The sequence below is a fragment of the Lepidochelys olivacea genome, assembly GCF_965140295.1.
Source record: "Lepidochelys olivacea isolate rLepOli2 genome assembly, chromosome: 1".
NCBI classification, from domain to species: domain Eukaryota; kingdom Metazoa; phylum Chordata; order Testudines; family Cheloniidae; genus Lepidochelys; species Lepidochelys olivacea.
In genome coordinates, this window is record NC_140411.1 from 263,847,105 (window position 1) to 263,868,375 (window position 21,271).

Genomic DNA, 21,271 nt, shown 5'->3' on the forward strand with positions numbered 1-21,271 from the left:
TCCAAACTCTAGGAGTGGTTATGAGAGACAGTCTAATACTTACAGGTAGACAGATTGAGACTACCAAACTAATTTCATCTGCGACCTAAACAAGATTCAAACATAGACCTCCAAAGGGAAGTACATCAAATTCCTTTCCCACTAAACTCCTCTCTCTCTCACTCCCCCCACCTTACTATACTGTCATCTGTGCCCAAATGTCCACCTTTCAGAAGGAAAACAGGATTCTTAGGAATACTGCTTTGTGTGTGAGAGAGCATACAGAATGAATGCCATGGTACAGCAGCTATAACATTACACACACACACACACACACACACACTTTTTACAAAAGGGAAAATAGTATAACAGCATAAAGTCATCTTGGCAAGTTTAAAATTTTTCTCCCAAATGCCTCCCAGCACTTTAGGATCTCTGAGAATAGTTTAAAGGAAGGGAGAGGGGAAAATAAAATAAAGAAAAGGCACTTAAACAAAGGACAAAGGCCTGAATCAAGTAAGTCATGGAGGGGTAACAGCCATTTCACCAGAGCTAGGACCAATCAGAATCTACCAACTTTTATTTTTAAACTTCTATAAAATTAAAATTGCATAAAGTGTTAATTAACCAGTCATTTACCTACCACATTTACCTTCTGGTTCATTTTAAGAAAACAAAACAGCAAGTGTCCCTATTGTGATCCCCATCTTAGCAAAAAATGGGGAGCTGGAGTCCGGGGTGTAAACCTTCCAGAGCTTTGCTTGACTGCAGGTGTTGCTTTTTCCTGCAATTCCATCTTCAAAGAAAGTCCAAAACTAAAATAGAAGAGGGATCACTGTGCCTTTAACAATGCACTCAAAAAAAAAAATCAAACACCCCATCACTCCTAATCCATCTGTGGGCAAAAACTACTCCAAAAACGAACTGTAAACTAGATTAAAATTTGCTAATAAATACAGCCAAAAGTTCATTTTACAAATGTAGCAGCAAAAGTGATAAAGTTAGTTGGAGTCTTAAGAGACAACCCCCAGAAGGTTATGGTTTGCACAACTGATGGCAGCTTGGGAGAGTTGAAGGATTTCTCTGCTTTCATGTCCTGGACCAAGTGGAGGAGGAGCGTGGAGGAAGTGTCAGGCAGTTGGAGTGGGGGAAAGGAACAAGACCCTGTGTGCCTGTTTCACCCAAAATCTATGCACCAAACAGCCTTGACAGGATTCAAACAAAAAGCAGAACCCAGGTTATTAAAAGTCACTTCTGATTAGCTGAAAACAGATGTTAAACCCACAGCATCCACTCATGACTTGGTGACTCAATATTACTAATTCATTTTAACAGCAAAATAATAGAGAATGATGGGCAAAAAATAACGATTTAGGTCATCAACATCTATCTTGGGGAGGCGGAGAACACAGCAATAATGATCCAAATTATTAGAAATTTTGCAGGTTGTGGTTCACCTAGCCTAGCTCCTTTCTCTATTTGCAAAGTTCCCAGAGGATTTAAAATTGCTACCTATGCCTTTTGGAGCTTTGGAACATGTAGCAGAAGGCATTACCCAAAGGGTTTTTAGCATCTAAAACCTGTGTTTGAAATTATTGCTTGCATTATTTGAGGCTCAGAGTGAGCTTGATAATCCAGCTCACGAACAATCCCCAAATTAAGGTCAGCTGCCCAGAAAGACAGCTCAACTGGCTCTTATTGCTTGTGAATACTGAGGGTTTAGTATGTACAACAGCTTATATATATTACCAAAGGCCCTTAAAAATAGTAACTCTTGAAAAACAGCTTAAACAACAAGTTGCTGTGCAAGAAGTGTATTAGTCTAATTTTGCACTGGGATGTTGCAGATATCCTTCACTGCACATCTGCTCATGCTCCCCCATTCTGCAAAGATCCCGGGAATTACTCTGTAGTTATCTTTTGACCTGGTCTTTCTGGGTTGAACAAGTGGAGCATAGAGAAGGCGTTGAAATACAGAATCTTTCTCCTTTGGGTCACTTGATTCCAAAGTGGCCCATAAGACTGGTAGTGACTAAAAATAGTTACTGTTTCAGTGGCCTATATGAAGTGAGTTTGTGACCTCAGTTCAGTTTCACATCATACAACTATTTCCAAAACTAGTACTAATATGCCTTCTTGTTACCATTCTCAACAAACAGGCCAATGATTGAATGGGCTGTGGAGACTGAATTCCCCTCTCAATCCTAGAGATGATGCTCTGCAAATGAGGCACACTTGCGGAAGAAAGGAAACTTGTGCTGTCATTGTCTGTGCTGTACGGATAAGGGGCTCCGATCTCCAGGACTGTCAATTGTGTACCTGTCACTAGATCTAGAATTTCACTTAAAAAAAATAGTAGTATGGAAGTAAAGGATGGCAATATGAGCGAGACACTTTGAGGGAGGAAGTATAGAAGAGGGCAGAGTTCTCTTGGAGCGGGGGGTCTTTTCCACATATTGCTGCTGGGTGGCTCTCCACTTCAGCCCCTCAGCTACATGCATTATTAGAAGTGTGGTACGTTTGGCATAGGTCAAAGAATTCTGGCCTCACAGAATCTGCTTCCTTCCTCCCTTCCTGGGGTAAAAGATCACACAAAAGCAAAACTTGGATGCTACCCTCTGAATAGTTAATGGAGTCTTATGCCTTGGAGAATTTTCATCTGAGTAGGAATGCCAGGGTCTGTATGAATATATACACCCTTTTTGAAATTAACCTTGATGCTAAGAGTTGTAATTTTGTCTAACCAACATGCCACCTACAGAACACTTACATTAGCAGAAAAACACAATTTGCCTAGTGCCACAGGGGTGAAATTCAAAACCTAATGGATCTTATTTTGGTTCAATCTGTCCTTTACAGAAATTCCTTGTGCAAAATCCTTTATTGCTGGGCTCAACCCAACATTCATTTATTTTTATATGATATATACAATATATATTATTTTAAATTCATGTTTATATATAATTTATATATATAAAATTAAAGAGATCTAAATAGAAAAAAGAATTGTTGTCTGGTCTTAAGAAAAATAGTTCACATGTCAAAGAAAATGGAAAGCTAAAAGTTGGTCTAGCAAAAACACTAGAGATTTAATAGCCAGAGGTCAAAGTTTGTACTTGGAAGGTGTGAGGTGACGGTCAGTCACAAGTACAATCTCAGATCAGAACTACTGGAAAGTTCAAGACAGACTAGAATTCCAGCATCTTTGATCACAGGGATATACTGGATTTGCAACAGAAAGGACCTCAAATCAGAAACTGTGATATTCCAGATCAGAAGATCCCATACTTTCTTACTTTTACCTTGCAATTTCTGCCATGCTTTTCTTTCCGCTTATAGAAAGATGGGACTCAACAATAAAGTTTTAATCTAAGAACCTCTTCTATCCTATTATCAAAAGTGCAATGTGTGCTAAACGTTTCCTAAACATACAAACGGACTACCCAATATATTGCTATCCAAAAATGAAAGCCAGCCTTGCTGTCTTGTAATACCATGCAGGGCAGAGTTCAGGTCATGAGTACCCCAGGCCAGAAGGGGCCAGGAACGCTAAAGAGACAACACATTCAGCCCCAGGAGGAGAAAAGGCACCCCAGATTGCTTTTGAACGATTCCTCTTTGGCTAATGCTTGAAGCAGTATAACTTGGCTCTGAAGTAAACCACATCCAGCTCTCCTGAGCTGAAGGGTTCACTACCATGTCTAGCTTTTGAAAGTAGTTGGATGGAAGAGGGAACGGATCCAGCAAGGATGAGGAAGTGCCCTTGTGTTTTATGAAGGATGTAGATTCTATACGGTAATAGCAGAGATACACAAGGAGAACCAATTGAAGAAATGAAACAAGTTTAAGGGTGGAAAACCATAGTGTCCATCTTCCAAAAAAATTAGGTGTGGGGAGATAAGAATGCTGTCTGATCTGAAACAAAATTTAGATTCCATTTTATGTAAAAAAGACAGAATTTTTTCTTTAAATACCAAACATTCTGTGCTAAAATTAACTTGGGAGTAGAAACTAATGTAAACCGCTCTTTACTCTTCTCCTGCCTCTCCAACAGGATTCTCTCTTTGAAAGGGAGCTCTGCCTGGGGAGTAATGAGACTGCTTTAGCCACAGTACCCACAAAACCAAACAAGGCCTGTATTCATTAGGCTTTTCCAAAGAGGTAATGTTGGACAAATGTCTGTATCAGAAACTATCTGTGGAAAGTTTATTCTTATTTACGTCAGACTGCCCAAGCAGCAGACCGTCTCTGGTCTGTACTACGTAAGGTCCACAACCATATGATACACTCAGGGCCCATTTATATTCTTTTGCATTCTTTTGCAGGGCCCACTTATATTCTTTCAAATTGTTAAAGTGGGTGGCTTCCTACCTCCCAGGATAGATGGAGAAATTTACTCCATCGCTCTTCATGCTTCCTCCTTATCATTAGGCATTACCCAGAAAGTAAACATTGTGCCACTGTGGGTTTGACAACTGAAACTTGCCAGTCAGAATAGATTTTAAAAGGCTGAGTTTCTTTAGGTAAGCTCAAACTATGATCAATCTGCATGAAAGCCTTTCCTCCTTTTCCTCCTCTATTTGATCGAGTATTTTCTTTTTCTTCTTTCCTCCCACCACAGTGCTTGGGATGAGAGTATGTAAACATTGACAGAAACAGCAGCCCTGTGACCATGTAAGCACTTTCCCAACTGGGCAGATTCCATCAGCCAATCAGAACCGCTTCATGCTCCCTTGCTCATCCAGAAGTCACTGGGTTTTCCGCTGTAACTTAGTGTCCCCTTTACTTTGGCCTCCATCTGGAATTTGGGGGTGGGGGTAGAAGGGGGAAAGAAGAGGAACAAAGAAACACAGGTATAAAGTTCTCTTGTGATTATGTGAGTTACACTATAAATAAAGCAACCCGCACTGCAGAATACTGAACTGTGTTCCTGTTGGTTGCCCCAAATATGTGAATTCCAGCAGCTAGTGAGAGTGCACAACTGTGACTTGCAGTAAATGAATGTACTTGTTTGCACCAAAGGCTGTGACTGACTGATAAGTTGTCTACAGGATGTGGGTGGCTTCTGGTTATTTTTTAAAACTAAAATTTAAATTGGGGATGCCCAGCTCAAACACTACTATAATGTGCTGTCTTCACGGAGTGGAGTCCCTCATTATCTTCTCACCAACTTATTTAATTTGCATTAAAATTGTTGATGCTTAACACTCAGCACAATACACTATTCTTTCTTGAAATAACAGCTAAATTGTCATTTGGGAGAGTGCTAAGTCTAATCCTCAGGTGTCTCTAGCACTCTTTGCAATAAAGCACATAAAAATCAACCTATGGTACTTATTGCCACAAGGACTTATTGAAGCAAACAGATGAGTAAGAAAGGTTTAACTGCTTTCACAGGCTCTTGAAACAGCCTAAAACCTGTGGAGCTCAAATAAATTGGTTAGTCTTTAAGGTGCCACAAGTACTCCTTTTCTTTTTTCCTAAAACCTGTGGAGCTGAGCATTGTGTGGGTGGAATAAAGAACACTCCCAGCTCCACTCTGCCCACTTCAGACCCCCATTCCCTGTTTGAGCCACAACTCATGAAGTAGCCAAGAAAATTCCATGTCCTAAATTGCACGATCCTTTACAACTGTGGAATGATTTTTCAGCCATGCTGAGCTTGTGGACTGTAACAGGGTGTAGCAGGGTCCCCCTTGGTCCTGCCTGTGCTCTGCTCCGAAAACCACTCAGAGACCCTCAGGTTCAGCAATCACTGGTGCAGTTTATTTACTGGGTGCAATCCCACCACCTTCTCACTCTACACAGCTTGGGGTTTTCAGCCTTGAGGATTCCTTAGCCTCAGCACCCGGAAGGGAAGAGCTAGTGGCTTCCCTCTCTGGCTTCCCCCCTTCCTTCCTCTGGGTTTGTATATAGCCACAGGCTAATAGTCTGGCAGCTGTTTCCCCTTTCCCAATTAGGTGCAGGTTTCTCTAACCAGCTCCAATTTACCTCCCTTAATTGGAGCTGGCATGACAGAGGGCCACTGTTCTAGACCAGTTTTCAGAGTAGCAGCCGTGTTAGTCTGTATCCTTAAAAAGAGAAGGATTACTTGTGGCACCTTAGAGACTATCAAATTTATTTGAGCATAAGCTTTCGTGAGCTACAGCTCTAGACCAGGGGTGCTCAGACTTCATTGCACCGTGACCCCCTTCTGATCAAAAAATTACTACATGACCCCAGGAGGAGGGACTGAAGTCTGAGCCCACTCAAGCCCCACTGTCATGGGCAGAGGGGCCAAAACCCAAGCCCCACTGCCCCAGGCGGGGGTTCCAAAGCTGAAGGGCTTCAGCCCTGGGTCGGGGGGTCAGTAACTTGAGCCCTACCACCTAGGGTTGACCCTGAGCCCCAGCAAGTCTAACGTCAGCCCGGGCGATCCCATTAAAACGCGGTTGCGACCCACAGTTTGAGAACCTCTGCTCTAGACCATACTGCAAAAAAAAAAAAAAAAAAAAAAAATCAAACTAATCCTCTCAGGGAAGGGAAAATATTTGTCTGAGCTAATCTGTCAGGAGTTTTCAACCTCCTGCTCCTATTGGAAGTATGAGGTGTTGTACGTATACAAAGGAATTACAGAAAAATCAAGAAGCTGGTAAATGGAAGTTCAGTGTCACCTCCAAAGGGGAAGAATGGCTTCACAAATAAGTCCCTCATTCATCTTGTAACCAATAAAATTATTTAATGGGTACTAATAATTCTGTTTCATTGCAATCTTTGGTCTCTAGCTTCCAGTGCAAGAAAGTTCACTACCTCCAAGATTTTTGACCTTTTGAGTCAATAGTAGTGACAATTTATGAATGAAAGACCCACCATTCCATTTCCACACATAAAACTGCAATAGCATGAGCACCATTTGCCATTACTGCAGCCTGAGAATATTCCAGCCACTTCCTTTGTTGTCTTCGTTATCTTCAGATCATCATCAATCTGGTCCCCAGTAAGGAAGCTGAAGCCCAGACAAATTCTCAGGCCAAAAACATAAATTTGGCCTTTAGGTTTTTAACTTCTGTGAAAGGGAGGAGGGGAAAAGGATTTCCTTACCTGTGTAAGCTTGCTGCAAATGAGCAGGCAGAGGTGAATGAGACAGTGTTGCTGCATGCTGGGCACCTGGCTGCAAACCCTTCAGTAAATCTGAATGAAATGAAAAGATTGGGGAAAAAAGCAGGAATTCAAATCCAATGTATACAAGAAGGCTGTCATGTTTAAAAACAGCAGCCTCTTATTTTCAGAGCTATGTTGATGGGCGCTACATAAATAACTAGATGCACATCAGCACATTCCCATTACTTGTTTTAAGCCATACCCCAAACCTTAAATGAGATATCAAGAATTACATGATAGCACTGTCACATGTGGGATAAAGGGCCAATGGGTTAACATCACCAAAAGCTGGTCCATTCAGCCATGGGTTTATTCAGTACCTGTGCTCAGGGCATGTTAGAGATGCAATCCTTCGGACTGTTTCAGTAAACAGAAAGGCCCTATTGCCTCCAATAATAATCCAAGTGGAAAATCTAAAGGCTTTTTCTACACTAGGAGATAATAAATCCTGTCTTGGTCAATATTCTCCCTTGCAGTTAAAAATGGTTCTAGTATCAGAGGCTCTGTGTGAGCTGCTACCGAGAGGAGCATGGCTCTGACCTAGACCAAGTGTCTCTGCATTACCAGTCTTTTGATTAATTGCTTTGTAAAACTTATAGCACAGAAACTACTGTAATAAAACTGTGTTCTCTCTTCTAAAAAGGTGGGACAAACTAATACAAAAAGTAAGTTCAAATCCCATTGTATACTATGAACATGTTAGTGCTGGTCATCATCTTGAAGAAAACTGACTAATTTTTAGAAACTGTGATTAATTTTTAGAATCATACACAATTACAGAATTATATAACACATTATAACACTGTACTTTGCCCAGTCCAACTTTAAAGTAACTCAAGCAATGGTGTTTCCATCACTTCCTTCCCAATTTGAGTTCGCAAGTGGTGAAGTAAGGACGCTGAATTACATTGCAGTGTGAATAACTAGCTTCACTTACTCTGAGCTAGGCTGTGGTGGAAAGCCGCTGAGGTAGATCCCGAGGTGGTTGTTACTCCAGCTGTGTCCGTCCCAAAGCCAAGCAGCTCCAAGGGAAATTGGAAGGGTACAGTCACAGGAACAAGGCCACCCAGCATCCCAAAAGGAGTCAATGGTGCAGATGTCACATTCTGATTGGTTACAGACAGGGGTGATGTCATAAGCGTCAGAGGTGAGGCATTTGCCAGTAATGATGCTCCTGCTGTTGACTGTACAGAGACAGGGGTTACAAATAACAATAAGCAATTTTTTGAAAGTATTACTGTAGCACCTAGGAGCCCTAGTCATGGACCAGGACCCACTGTGCTAGGTGCTGGTGCTGTACAGACACAGAAAAAAAAAAATCAGTTCCTGATCCAAGGAGTTTACAATCAAAGCCGTACTGAGACAAAACCAAGAACAGAAAGTTAAAAAAATTTAAAGAATTGAAATGTTTGTGTTATATCTGGTGTTCCTTAAAATACCAAGCTTAATTCCTTAAAACTATCTGCTATCAATGTTTGAGTTTTTCCTCACATTCTTGGCTTGTTATATAAGCACAATTTTCAATTTTATAAGATTCAGGCATAATGACATTCTTGTTCATCTCTTGTGATTGCCTTCAGTCTAGGCATAACACCATTTCTTTGCTGGTTGTACATGAGAAGGAGGGTAATCAGAGCTCTAAAGAGGAAATTTCCCATTAATGTTTTGCATTGTTATTTTTAATCTAGTAAGAGTAGCTCTGAATTTTTTGGAGATGTGGAACCTCTTCCCCTTCAAAATATATACTTTAAAAACACTGAGTACACTAGTAGATTTTTTATTTCATAACAAGATGTTTACAATAAGGAGTCCTGAAAACCACAACTATATTTAAAAATGGCTCCATTTCAAGAGATACATGGCACTGCAAATAAGTGGCCATAATCACACTAATGAGAATTTCAGAGGGAAGGCAGAAAAAAAAAATCTTGCTCAGAGAAAATATAATCTCTGCATACCATCTGATATCCAAATTACATTTGTGTTAATTTCATCTCCAGGATGGATAAAGAAGAGCCAGGAATATTCAGAATATTCCAAAATGCATTAATTAGCCTGCCATCTAAATACCAGCAACTGTCCAGCTCATTCACCAATCTTCCTCCTTCACCAAATAATTCTTATTCATTCAAGAATCAAGGTAAAAAGGAAAAACAAAAACAAAAAACAGGAGAGCCTGTCTGAATGGAAACCAACATGGACATGTAACAGGCATCTGAGTCACAGACATGTACTGAATATAGTACGAGGAAATAGGGTGTTTTCGAATAGTAAACTTGGATTAAATACATAATAGTTTTAAAAGGTGAACTGAGATCACCAAGATGTAGGGGAAATCTCCTTGAATGTTAGTAGAGACTCTGGTAGGAGAAACCAAGTGAGGACAGTTCTTGACAGAATGGTGAAAGCTTCTGCTAACTACATCAACAACAAAACTAAGATGAAGGTGGTTAAAGAAAATACAAAGCAAGCAAGTGGAATGCTAGCATACCTGGTGTCCCAGAAGGGCAAAGAAATAAGCCTGATTGTTTATGGAAAGCTTTATTTCTACTAATTCATTCGGACTAGCCTTAACAGTGAAAGATCCTAACTAGATGGAGGCCTACTGCATCCCACAAGAAACAACAAACAGGGATAACAATTGCTTTTCATAAAAGAAAGTACAATTCCTGCTCTGGAGTTGTCAAGGTTCTTTCCCCACTCTGACCTCTAGCGTACAGATGTGGGGACCTGCATGAAAGACCCCCCTAAGCTTTTTATACCAGCTTAGGTTAAAAACTTCTCCAAGGTACAAACTTTGCCTTGTCTTTGAACAGTATGTTGCCACCACCAAGTGTTTTAAACAAAAAACAGGGAAAGAGACCACTTGGAGACGTCTTCCCCCAAAATATCCCCCACAAGCCCTACACCCCCTTTCCTGGGGAAGGCTTGATAATAATCCTCACCAATTGGTACAGGTGAACACAGACCCAAACTCTTGGATCTTAAGAACAATGAAAAAAATCAATCAGGTTCTTAAAAGAAGAATTTTAATTAAAGATAAAAGAATCACCTGTAAAATCAGGATGGTAAATACCTTACAGGGTAATCAGATTCAAAACATAGAGAATCCCTCTAGGCAAGACCTTAAGTTATAAAAAGACACAAAAACAGGAACATACATTCCCTCCAGCACAGCTTATTTTACAAGCCATTAAACAGAAGAAAATCTAACGCATTTTCTAGCTAGATTACTTACTAACTTTACAGGAGTTGTAAGGCTTGCATTCCTGATCTGTTTCCAGCAAAAGCATCACACAGCCAGCCAGAACCCTTTGTTCCCCCCTCCCCTCCAGATTTGAGAGTATCTTGTCCCCTCATTGGTCATTTTGGGTCAGGTGCCAGCGAGGTTACCTAGCTTCTTAACCGTTTACAGGTGAAAGGGTTTTCCCTCTGGCCAGGAGGGATTTTATAGCACTGTATACAGAAAGGTGGTTACCCTTCCCTTTATGACAGGAGTCTTTAAAAATAACCCATATATCATATGCAAAATCACTTAAGTCAACTGTTTACTGCCTATATAATTATAATCACCAGTTCTCCAAAGACACAGAAGTCATATGATAATTCCCTGCCATTGCACAGGCCTTAGGCATTGGTGCACCTCGGTCCCTCCTATTCTCTGCCTGTGGCACATGGTCTAATTTTGGTTGTTGGCTTTAGTGTGTGAGTGTTGGTGGCCTGTGATATATAGGAGATCAGGCTAGATGATCTGGTGATCCCTTCTGACCTTAAACTTTATGACTCTAATCTCTTCCAACTGTTCTCTTGTGAAATGTCTGAGAAACAGAGCTGAGCTTTCTAGCACATTCAAAAGTAAACAAATCCAGGCTCTGGCAGAGCAAAGGGCAGGGAAGAACATTCTGGGACTGAAGACATATACAGAGAGAGTTCCAGCTCAAGTGCCTCTGATCTCACCTACAGCTGCAAGGTACAATGAAAGAGGTGAACTCTGGTAACTCAGACCCAAGCCATTTACAGCTTTAAAAGGTCAAAACCAACAGCAGCTCATGAAGTAGCAGTAGTAGAACGAGCTATCAACATGAAGCTACACTTAATAATCAGACTGCCATTATTTTGGACTAGCTTCAGCTTTGAAGTGCCAACACTGAAGTGCGGTGGAGAGTAGGCTTTTGGCGGTACATAAGGTGGTGGGCTTTTGGCAGTACATAAGGTTCTCTTTGGACTCCAAAGAGGATTCTTCTCTCGGCAACAATGGTGGAGCGGTACCCACTTCTGCCTCCATATGGTGCTGGGAGTCTGGGGACCAGTGGCATGCCAGAGATAGGGATGCTGGTATCAGGTATGGCTTGCTCCTAGATGGTGCTGGGGGCCCCAGTGCCAGGAAGGTTCCTGATGCACCCTGTTCCCTCCTGCTTCTGGACACTGGAGCTGGTAGGTCCCCCGCTGGGGTTGGCGGAACCAGAAGAGAGGGAAGGTCCCTAGTCACCTGAAAAGCCTGTGGGGTCAATGGCATTATCAGTCCATTAGCACCATGGTGGCTTCCTTGTGTTGATGGAGGGTCCCGCACCAGGCTCAACGCCCTCAGCGTTGGTCCGGGGGTAGAAGAGTGGCCCAGCCTGGGTCTCACTAAACTCTGTTCTCTCCACTTGCCTCTCTTCTGCACCAGCAAGTACCCTCTCTTAGTGCACTGCTTCTTATGCTTCTTCCTTAGCACTGGACATGGAGAATGGCAACAGGAAGAGCTCAATGTCAGGGGAGCACTTCACACCGATGCCAAAGTACTCTGCTCCAAATTGGAGTGGCTTGGCTCTGAGACAGGTCTGAGCGCGGCTTCCTCGGGGAGAGCCTTCAGTCTGATGTCCCCGTCTTTCTTGATGCAGGATCTGAAGTCCCAACAGATCAGGTACTTGTCCTTCACACGAGCGTTGCCTAGCCACCTTAAGCAGTTGGAGTACGGTTCACTCACGGGCATAGGCTTGCAGCCCAGGGATTGGGGCATGCCGATTCACTGGTGCGAAGATGACCCTCTACAATGGGAACTAATTATTCACACTAAATATATACACTAAAACTACTTGAACTATATACACTACAACTATGACAACCACAAATGTAGAAAAAGTCTGAAAATCACTAGCAAGAAGCCTTTCTGAAGTAAGGAGGATTGTTCCAACAACTACCATGGGTGGTAAGAAGAAACTCCGAGGGTGCGGGGCCAGCAGCACTCCTTATACCAGCGCATAAGTGTGTGGCTCCAGAGGGTGCTACAGCAGCCCAATGGATACTATTAAGGGAAAAATCTCCAGCAATGGTGCACACCCCCCTAAGATGGAAGGGACATGAGCAATCACTCAAAGAAGAAAAAGTACTTTTCAAACATGGCTGCTAGGTGCCAACACCACCATTGCCATAGATTTTATGGCCAGGAAGACCATATTTTGATCATCTGTGGTGACGTCCTGCACAACACAGCCCATCCTCCTTTTAGAAGGATATTCTGTCTTAATTTAGTTACTTCAAGCAACAGAGAATCCACCAATGGCTAATTATTCTAACTTAAAATTTTGTGCCTCACTTCAAATCTGAATTTGTCGAGTTTCAACTTCCAGCCATTTGATCTTTTAATGCCTTGTATGCTAGATTAAAAAACCCTCGACTCTCTGAAATCTTCTTCCCATGAAGATAGCTAGATAGCGATCAAGTTATCTGGATCCAACCATCTCTTGGATAACCTACATGGATTGATCATTAATGTTCCACCATAAAACTGATTTTCCAGACCTTGAATTGTTCTTGTAGCTCTTTTCTGAATCATTTCCAATTTGCCTTTTTTGAAGCATGGACATGGAACTGAACACAGTAGTCCAGTAATGGTCTCACTAATGCCATACATCCCTTCCTACTCTACCCAATATTCCCCTGCGTACATTGCCTTTGCTTTTAAGTAGCTGCACTGCATTGTGAGCTCACATTCAGTTGGTTATCCACCATGACCCTGAAGTCCTTTTCTTCAAGTCACAGTTGCCCAAAATACATTTTCCCATCCTATAAGTGACTTATATTCTTTGGTCCTGCATGGATTTAGCTGCACACATGTTTGAGTAAGCCCAGCTTACTATACAATCCACATTGCTCTAAAGAACTAACCTGTCCCCATTATTTACTGCTCCACTGATTTTAGTGTCATTTACAAACTTTACCCACAATCAAGTTTCCCTCCAGATCATTGATAAAGATATTGAATACTTACTCAAGATAGTTAAATCCAAAGCAGACTGCAGAGTTACAAAGGAATCTCACAAAACTGGGTGACTGGGCAACAACATGGCAGATGATAAATGCAAAATAATGCACACTGGAAAAAAAATTCCAACTAAACATACAAAATGATGGGATCTAAATTAGCTGTCAACACTCAAAGATCTTGGAGTCATTGTGGCTAGTTCTTTGAAAACATCTGCTGAATGTACAGCGGCAGTCAAAAAAATTAACAGAATGTTAGGAACCACTAGGAAAGGCATAGATAAGACAGAAAATATCAATGCAATTATATAAATCCTTGGTATGCACACTCCTTGAATACTGTGAGCAGTTCTGGTTGTCTCATCCTAAAAAAGATACATTAGAATTGGAAAAAATACTGAAAAGGGCAACAAAAATTATTAGGAGTAGCTTCCATATAAGCTTCCACATAAGGAGAGATTAAAAAGACTGGGACTGGTCACTTTGGAAAAGAGATGACTGAAGGGGGATATGATAGAGGTCTATAAAATCATGAATGGTGTGGACAAAGTGTTATTTACCCCTTAAGTCACCCAACGAAATTAATAAGCGGCAGATTTAAAACAAACCTAACGAAGTACTTTTTCACACAACACACAGTCAACCTGTGGAACTCACTGAGAGGGATGTTGTGAAAGCCAAAAGTAAAACTGGGTTAAAAAACAATTATGTAAGTTTATGGAGGATAGGGCTATCAATGGCTTCTAGCCAAGATGCTCAGGGACGCAACCCTACTCTCTGGGTGTCCCTAAACCTCTGGCTGCTAGAAGCTAGGACTAGACAATGGGATAGATCACTCAAATTGCCCTGTCTTGTTCACTCCCTCTGAAGCTCCTGGCACTGGCCACTGTCGGAAGACAGAATACTGCGCTATATGTACCACTGGTCTGACCCAGTATGGTCATTCTGATGTTCTTGTGCATAGTACTGGACCAAAAACAGATTCCTATGGGACTCCACTAGAATTACTGCCCTTGGTCTCAGATTCCCCATTTTCAATTCCTTTGAGAGCTATCAGTTAACATGTTTTTAATCCATTAAATAGGATTGATTTTGTATAGTGCAACATTTTTTAATCAGAATGTCAAGTGATATCAAGTCAAATACCATTTAGAAGTTTAAGTTACTTCAACTACCTTTGTCAATCAAGCACCCTGTCTGATCTGATGGATCAATACAGGATTGTGTATGTCACTTGGACCACTAAGGACAGAGTTCAAGACAGTTACATTGCTTTTTTCCCCACCTGATCTCAGATTGGTCATACAAGAAAACTTTGATTTTCTCAACAAGAGCTCGGTGGACAAAAGGAGACAAAGCCTCCATACTTAATCTGGAGAAGCTAAAATAATCAGAATGATCGCACCCATAAGGCATGAAGGTGTATGAACCACTGTCAACTTTCTGGTATCACTCATGGCTGGTTGGTTGTTTTAAGGGCAGGAGGAGGGTTATAATAAAATATAAACTTTCATTTAAAACAAGTTACTAGCTTCCCTCATTGTAGAGAAAACCTTCCCAATGTGAACTGCAATTCTGTCCTGAATCTACAGACAGACAACCACCACCACTGCAAAATGTGATCCCCCTTATTATTCTGAAACCTAGTTGTATTCATCCTTTAAATATTGCTGTAAATGCATCACTGCCAAACATAACACACCTCTACCCAAAGGGCTCATCAACTAAAGGCACAAGTGAAAACAAGAGAGGGGAGGAGACACAGTTAGGGTTTGGCCACGAAGCTCAAATGTTTCACAGAATATATTTTGGCTGTAGTACTTTCTTAATATAGAAGTTGAGGGGAGATTATTGTTTATTAATGGAAAGGGTATTTCAGACCTATGAGGTGGTGCAGAAAGCAGCAAAGAAGGTAGTGGAAGGAGATGAAGACAAAAAAGACGAGGGTAAAATTACTGAGAACCATTAAGGTGAAGAGAAGCTTGAACTTCATACAGGAAAATAGCAGGAAGTAATGCAGAAATTCAAGAAGCAAGAGACATGGTTAAGAAAAGGAAACTGCATTTTAGATTAACTGGAGCAGGAAGATATCAGAGTCTAACAAGCTGGAGAGAAGGTTACAGTAACTATGCGGACATTCAAATGGTCATCATTCACTATTTCACATTTTGGAAAAAAAATCAAGCCAATGTAGTTACGCAATATGGCTGTATGTTCATTAATTGGAAAAGACATTCCATAGGAATAAAACTTCCAACCTTCAGCAGGTAATAGTTTAATGGAGAAAGCATCAAGTATGAAATACCTATTCTTCCAGAAACCACAGGTTCATATTCTTACAGTCAGCTCAACCAGCCCCTTATCCTTCTGAGACAGATAAATTAAGCGTCAGGCAGTTTACTTTCTGTTGATCTGTAGAGAAAACCTTAATAATCAAGCTCCTGTCTGCTTCATGAGCATTTCAGTAGATTATGTGTATTTTTACATGCATTGTACTTTAACAAAAGTGCATGTGTCGCAGAACTGAAGCCTTTAATACTTTGTGTATATCTGTACACATACATAATACATGCTTTCATTAGTTGGAGTTATATAATGTTGTATATGGTTCTCTTGATTTGTTGTGCAATAAACAGCATGTTTTAAAAAGCGTATCGCTGCCTATGACAGATAGCATATATATCCATCCCCACAACAAGTCATATGTTGTAAAATGCCACAACTGTTTAACAGAAAGTAAAGAATCTTTCTAGGTGTAACTGTAGGACTAATTTTTGGTTTAGGCAGGCAGAACGTAATTACCCTAATTGGAATTTGGCCAAATAACCAGAGCTATTGTCCCTATTCTTCAAAAAGTAGCATGGAATCTTTAACGGTGATGAGTGGTCAAGCGTTCTATTTTACATCCCATTCAAAAGCTGACACTTCTACAGCAATCCAGCACCTCACAACAGGGTACTGTGCTACTGGTACGGTAACAGCTCAGTGGGAAGAATATCATGAATTTTTTTTTTTTTTTTTAAAAACACAGAAGCCTGGGTATTCTTTAATAAAAATTAATAACTGAATTTTGCTCTTATATAAATGCTTTTCATCTGTAGATCTCAAAGCAATTTACAAAAGGAGGTATCAGGTCTACCCAGCAAGCCAGTGGCAGAACCGGAAATGGAACACAAGTCCCAGTTTAGTGTTTTATCCACTAGACCACACAGTCTCCCAGAAACGAGTTGTTGGATCTCCTCTTTGGAAGTTTTTAATGCAAGTTCTGATCAGGTACGACCATTGTGGTTTACATCTGAGGAGATTACAGCATCAGATGGAAGGGGTAAAGGCCATACGGGAAAACTAAGCAAAAAAAATCATACAGCCCCAGCAAGCCCAAGTGTTCTACTACAACTAGAATGCATACGTCAGAATAAATCACTGAGAACAATAAGGGAAAATGTCAGTTTCAAGCTTGCAAGAGGATGACTAAACAGAAAGAATAAAGCTATTTTGAAAGCTGGGAGAAGGATCTTAGTGCATCTTAAAAAAATTCAAATAAACTGCTGCTTTAGGTTCTACGGATATGTTGTTAAAACACAACAAACTTTCTCAGAGCTCTCTGATCAATACCATGGGTACGCAATGGCAGTTCGTTTAAAAGGATTTCTTTGTTCACACTTTCAGAACAGACTTGGACAGCTGGCTTGCTGGCTGGTTTGTAAGTGCTACAAGTTTATGCTGGCTGGATGAGTTAATAAATAAGAGGAGGTTATTTACCTGTAACTGGAGGTTCTTTGAGATGTGTGATCCCTATTTGTATTCCAATCATGGATGCGTGTGCAGGCCATGCACTGGAGGGTTTTTGTAGCAGTGTCCGCTGACCCATACATCATGTGTCTCCTTGTGCTCCCAGCCGAGGTTATAACAGGCCGTGCAGGTCGATGCCTGTCGAGCAGTTATTGGAATACAAATAGGGACCACACATCTTGATGAACCTCCAGTTACAGGTAAGTAACCTCTTCAAGTAGTGGTCCTTGTATTTATTCCAATCATGGATGAGTAGCGAGCAGTAATCAGTATGGAGGTGGATACATGGATGCAGAAGGAAACGCTGTTTGCAGTACAGTACAGCACACAGCAGCGTCCACAGCCATCCACTGTGTCCTCCTCCAAAAAACAACAAGCCATATGGGTTGACGCCTCTCCAGTTCCCTCTTACCGCCACATGGCTGGAGTCAGAACCGCTGTTCCTCTGCGATCTTAGTGTTTACGCAAAGAGAACTTTTACTCTACCTCCTATATAGTTCTTTGTTGTTTTTCGTAGTGTGTAGATAGTTATAGTTTTCACTGGTTGGAATCTGATCTCCTCCTCCTCCCATGGACTGTGCCTTCCAGTCCTGGGTTTAAGAACTGTTTTTCCTGCCCTCACTCATTCTCTATGAATGACAAGCACCAACACTGTCTCTACTGCCTCAGGGAAGCCCATATTGCTGTTCGCTTTTCCCGCTGGAGAGCCTGGAGGTGCTTTCTGAAGTGAAGTTGTCGCACCTCCATAGCCATAGCCAGAACTAAAACATTCTTGGAATTTCTAAAATTAAAGATTACAATTTCTTAATTTTTTTTTTTTTAAAGATACTCTAATTCAAACAGGAATTAATTCAGGGAAGTCCTACTATGGCCAGACTAGATTATCACAATAGTCCTTTCTGGCCTTATCTATGAACCATAATCCTCTAATTCAGTGGATGGCCCCAGCATCACATCCCCTTCCTTGGTGGGGGTACCACATAGGGCAGGTGCTCCCTCAACTCCTCAATCAGGAAGAAAAAAAATGGGCCAGACTCCCCCATAAACCTCCAAATCCAGCATATGGTGCCTGTAAATCCCTTCTTACTGTGGCATAAACAAATTTCTCTTGCTGCCAGCTAATAAAGTGAGATCTGTAAGTGCTACAAGTCTTCAGCATTGCAGCACAGATTTAGGGTTCAAAGAATGCTGATGATGCTTTATGAAGGAGGCCATTACAGATGTACATAATATATCTGTTTTTACTTTTTTCTTAAAAAACAAACAAACAAAACCCTAGGACACTACATACAAAAAGCCATGTTAAAGGAATATTATTTAGGTTGCAAAGTCAAGCTCTCAAGAAGTGAGAAAAAGTCAAATGTATGGTTGTCTACTATGCAACTTTAAGTCAGCACAGTTGTGCATATGCATTACGATATAGTGTTTAATTACACGATCACAAGGTCTTTTATTTCCTACTTTCTTCAGTTCTTCTGTGCAGCAGGGATAGTAGAGGAAAGATGTGTCCCATGAATTTGGCACACAGAATTGTAAAAGCATAAACAATAGCCTATGGATAAGAGTGTGGAGAACCATATGCTAACAAAAGGTAGTTATTTACACTCCAGCTTTACTCAAATGTTAACCTGAGAACTGAAAATCTCAGACCTGAAGAGACGATTAATCTGAGAATCTGTTTTGCCCAAACCTGCCAATAACCTAATTATTCCTACTAAGTGGAACAGAATACTCTGGAAATTGTAAATTCTCTTCCCTGGTTAGTGGTACCAGAGCTTCCGCAAGTCTGGCCAGGGCATATTTTCAAACTCTCTCATATGAGCAACTATGAAGCGTTGTTTTTATTCATGTACAATCAAATCTTGCCCAAGCCCTTTTTACTTAGTTCATTTCCAGGATGTGTACACACTCCTGGGCTTTCATATGCCTTCTGAAAGTATTCCATAGCATAAATATTAAAATTATGCTGGTTATCCATCAATTTAACAGAGGTCATACTTGTTATTCTAACCCTACACAACTTAATTTTCATTGTACAAGTCAATCCTGGAAGAGTGGCTAGTAGATGTACTAGACACCCTTCTTTATCAGTGCCATTACAATAAAGGAAATCAAACACAGAAGGAATGGCCTCAGTTCACCAATGCTTAATTCCACTGCAATCTCCAGAAATACCATTAAGTAGTTGTAGTCCACAAAAATCTAATATATCTCTTCTCAGTATTCCAGAGAAGACAAAATCTGCTCCATTACACCACAGACGTGCCAATATATGTTGTGCTGAAAATTCCTTCCCTCCTGAACCCTAAGGTCAGTTGGAACCCTGCCCCTGTGAGGAAGCATCCCTTTCACCAGTGTGAAACCATTTCAGCATATGCATTAGAAAGATTTAGTGAAAACATGTTCACGACCAATATTCAATCACATTTATGGGAAAGGATAGTGACAAAAAGAAACTTCAAAGTAAATCACATTATGAGTCCCACAATTAAGTCTCATTAGATACATACCTGCACGCTGGCTGCTACAACTGGAGACCCTGAGGCAGAAGATGGCCTGTGTGGCGTTGACAATTGTTTAGTAGCACCCTGTGTTCCACTTCCTGCTCCCCCAGAGAGACTAGTCCTACTTGTTCCGCTTGAATTAGGGTTACTGCCCCTGCTGGCAGGTACATTCATTCCGACTCCACTCAAGTTATTTTTGCCAATAGTCCCAGAGGGAGAAGAGTTGGGCAACTTTGAAGAGGCCTGAGGGTTCTTTGCAGGCTGAAGGCCTGTGGTGCGACTAGAGGGCAGCAAATTCATTGTTGGAGACTGCCTGCTGATATTTACTCCGCTGGGCTGTTTATGAAGGGGGCTGCTACTGGAGTGACTACTCTGGGATACTAGTGCATTTGAACTGGAAGAAGTGTGTGATGTTGTGGGCCTGGAGGATGAGGTTGATTTAGATGGAAATTTAGATGATGCTGTGGGCTTGGGTGTGACAGAGGGTTTGGATGCTGTGGACTTGGGAGAGGCAGCAGGTTTAGGAGAGGCAGCCATGGAGAAGGGAGGCTTGAAACCCTGGGAAGAACCCTGCGACACCATAGTCTTGGCAAAACAGTTACTAGAGGTAGAGGTGCTGGATGTTGTCCGAGAAACTAGAGGGTGGGATACTTGAGAACCACTTCCAGATGAGGGGTTAGACAAAGGAAGGCGGTACATTACTGGCTTATCTGGACTCTTGATGACTGGGGATGAACAGGAGAGTTTGGGATTGCTACTCAGTTTCACCACTGGATTGGTCTGTGACTTACTAATAGTTGCTTGTAGAGGAGACACATATTTCTGTTGGACAGCTGAATGCTGGTGCATCTTTGTCACTTGTAATGTTGAGGAAGAACCACCTTGGCCCTCTGAAGAGGATACCACGATAGCAGCATCCTTGCACTTCTGAGAGGAGGAGGAAGTAACTGCTTGGGCCTTGGAGGAGGAAGAAATATGGGTCTGCGAAGAGGAAGCAGCTTGGATCTGGCTTGACCTCTGTAGTCCTTGCTGAAGTAGTTTGGCTGGCAAAGGTTCCAAGGAAACCTTGGGGTTTTGAATTGAAGAGCCAGCAATAAGGCCTGAAGAGATGCCCGTGTGAACTAAGTCCTGGGGCTTCTTTGGTACTGGTCCTGTGTGACCAGCGATAAGACTGGATGAATGTGGAGTCTGAGCTGGCTCTACCTTCTTTGAAGTTGCTAGAGGCAACTTACTCATGATGCTTGCTAGTTTCTCTTCTCTCAGCCCAGGGCGAGGTCTTGAGGTTGGTGTGTCTATGGTGGACCCCACGGGCAAGATCTTGGCTCCATTGTTGATAACTGCCAAAGCATCAGATATAGAATCCAGAGAAGGTGGGTGGAAAGAGAGGTCTTCATCCAGTGAGTCATCCAAACAGATGGTCTCTGGAGCTGATGTACAGATAGAGCTAGCTACTGTACTGATAGGTGCGCTGGAATTCAGTGTAGTAACACAAGCTGAAGTCACCAAAGATGTACAGGCTTTCTGCTCTTTCTTTGGACTGGAGTCCTGGTGGGGGGTTGGGGGTATGGGATAAAAATATAGAAAAACAATAGGAAGTCACAATGCCCTCTC

General features: G+C 41.6%; 1 protein-coding gene across 2 annotated transcripts in view; it reads right to left on the reverse strand.

Moving 5' to 3' along the window:
- Positions 1–2,983: 2,983 nt before the first annotated feature.
- Positions 2,984–21,271, reverse strand: part of UBN2 (ubinuclein 2) — a gene marked incomplete at its 5' end in the record, with an annotated part of 101,717 nt that continues 83,429 nt past the window's right edge. For both annotated transcript variants that reach the window (XM_084629500.1, XM_084629499.1), the window contains 4 exons: positions 2,984–4,777; positions 7,059–7,148; positions 8,056–8,302; positions 19,667–21,205. In XM_084629500.1, coding sequence (XP_084485626.1) covers positions 4,728–4,777; positions 7,059–7,148; positions 8,056–8,302; positions 19,667–21,205 — 1,926 coding nt within the window. In that variant the 3' untranslated portion in view covers positions 2,984–4,727. The remainder of the gene's footprint in view (positions 4,778–7,058; positions 7,149–8,055; positions 8,303–19,666; positions 21,206–21,271) is intronic.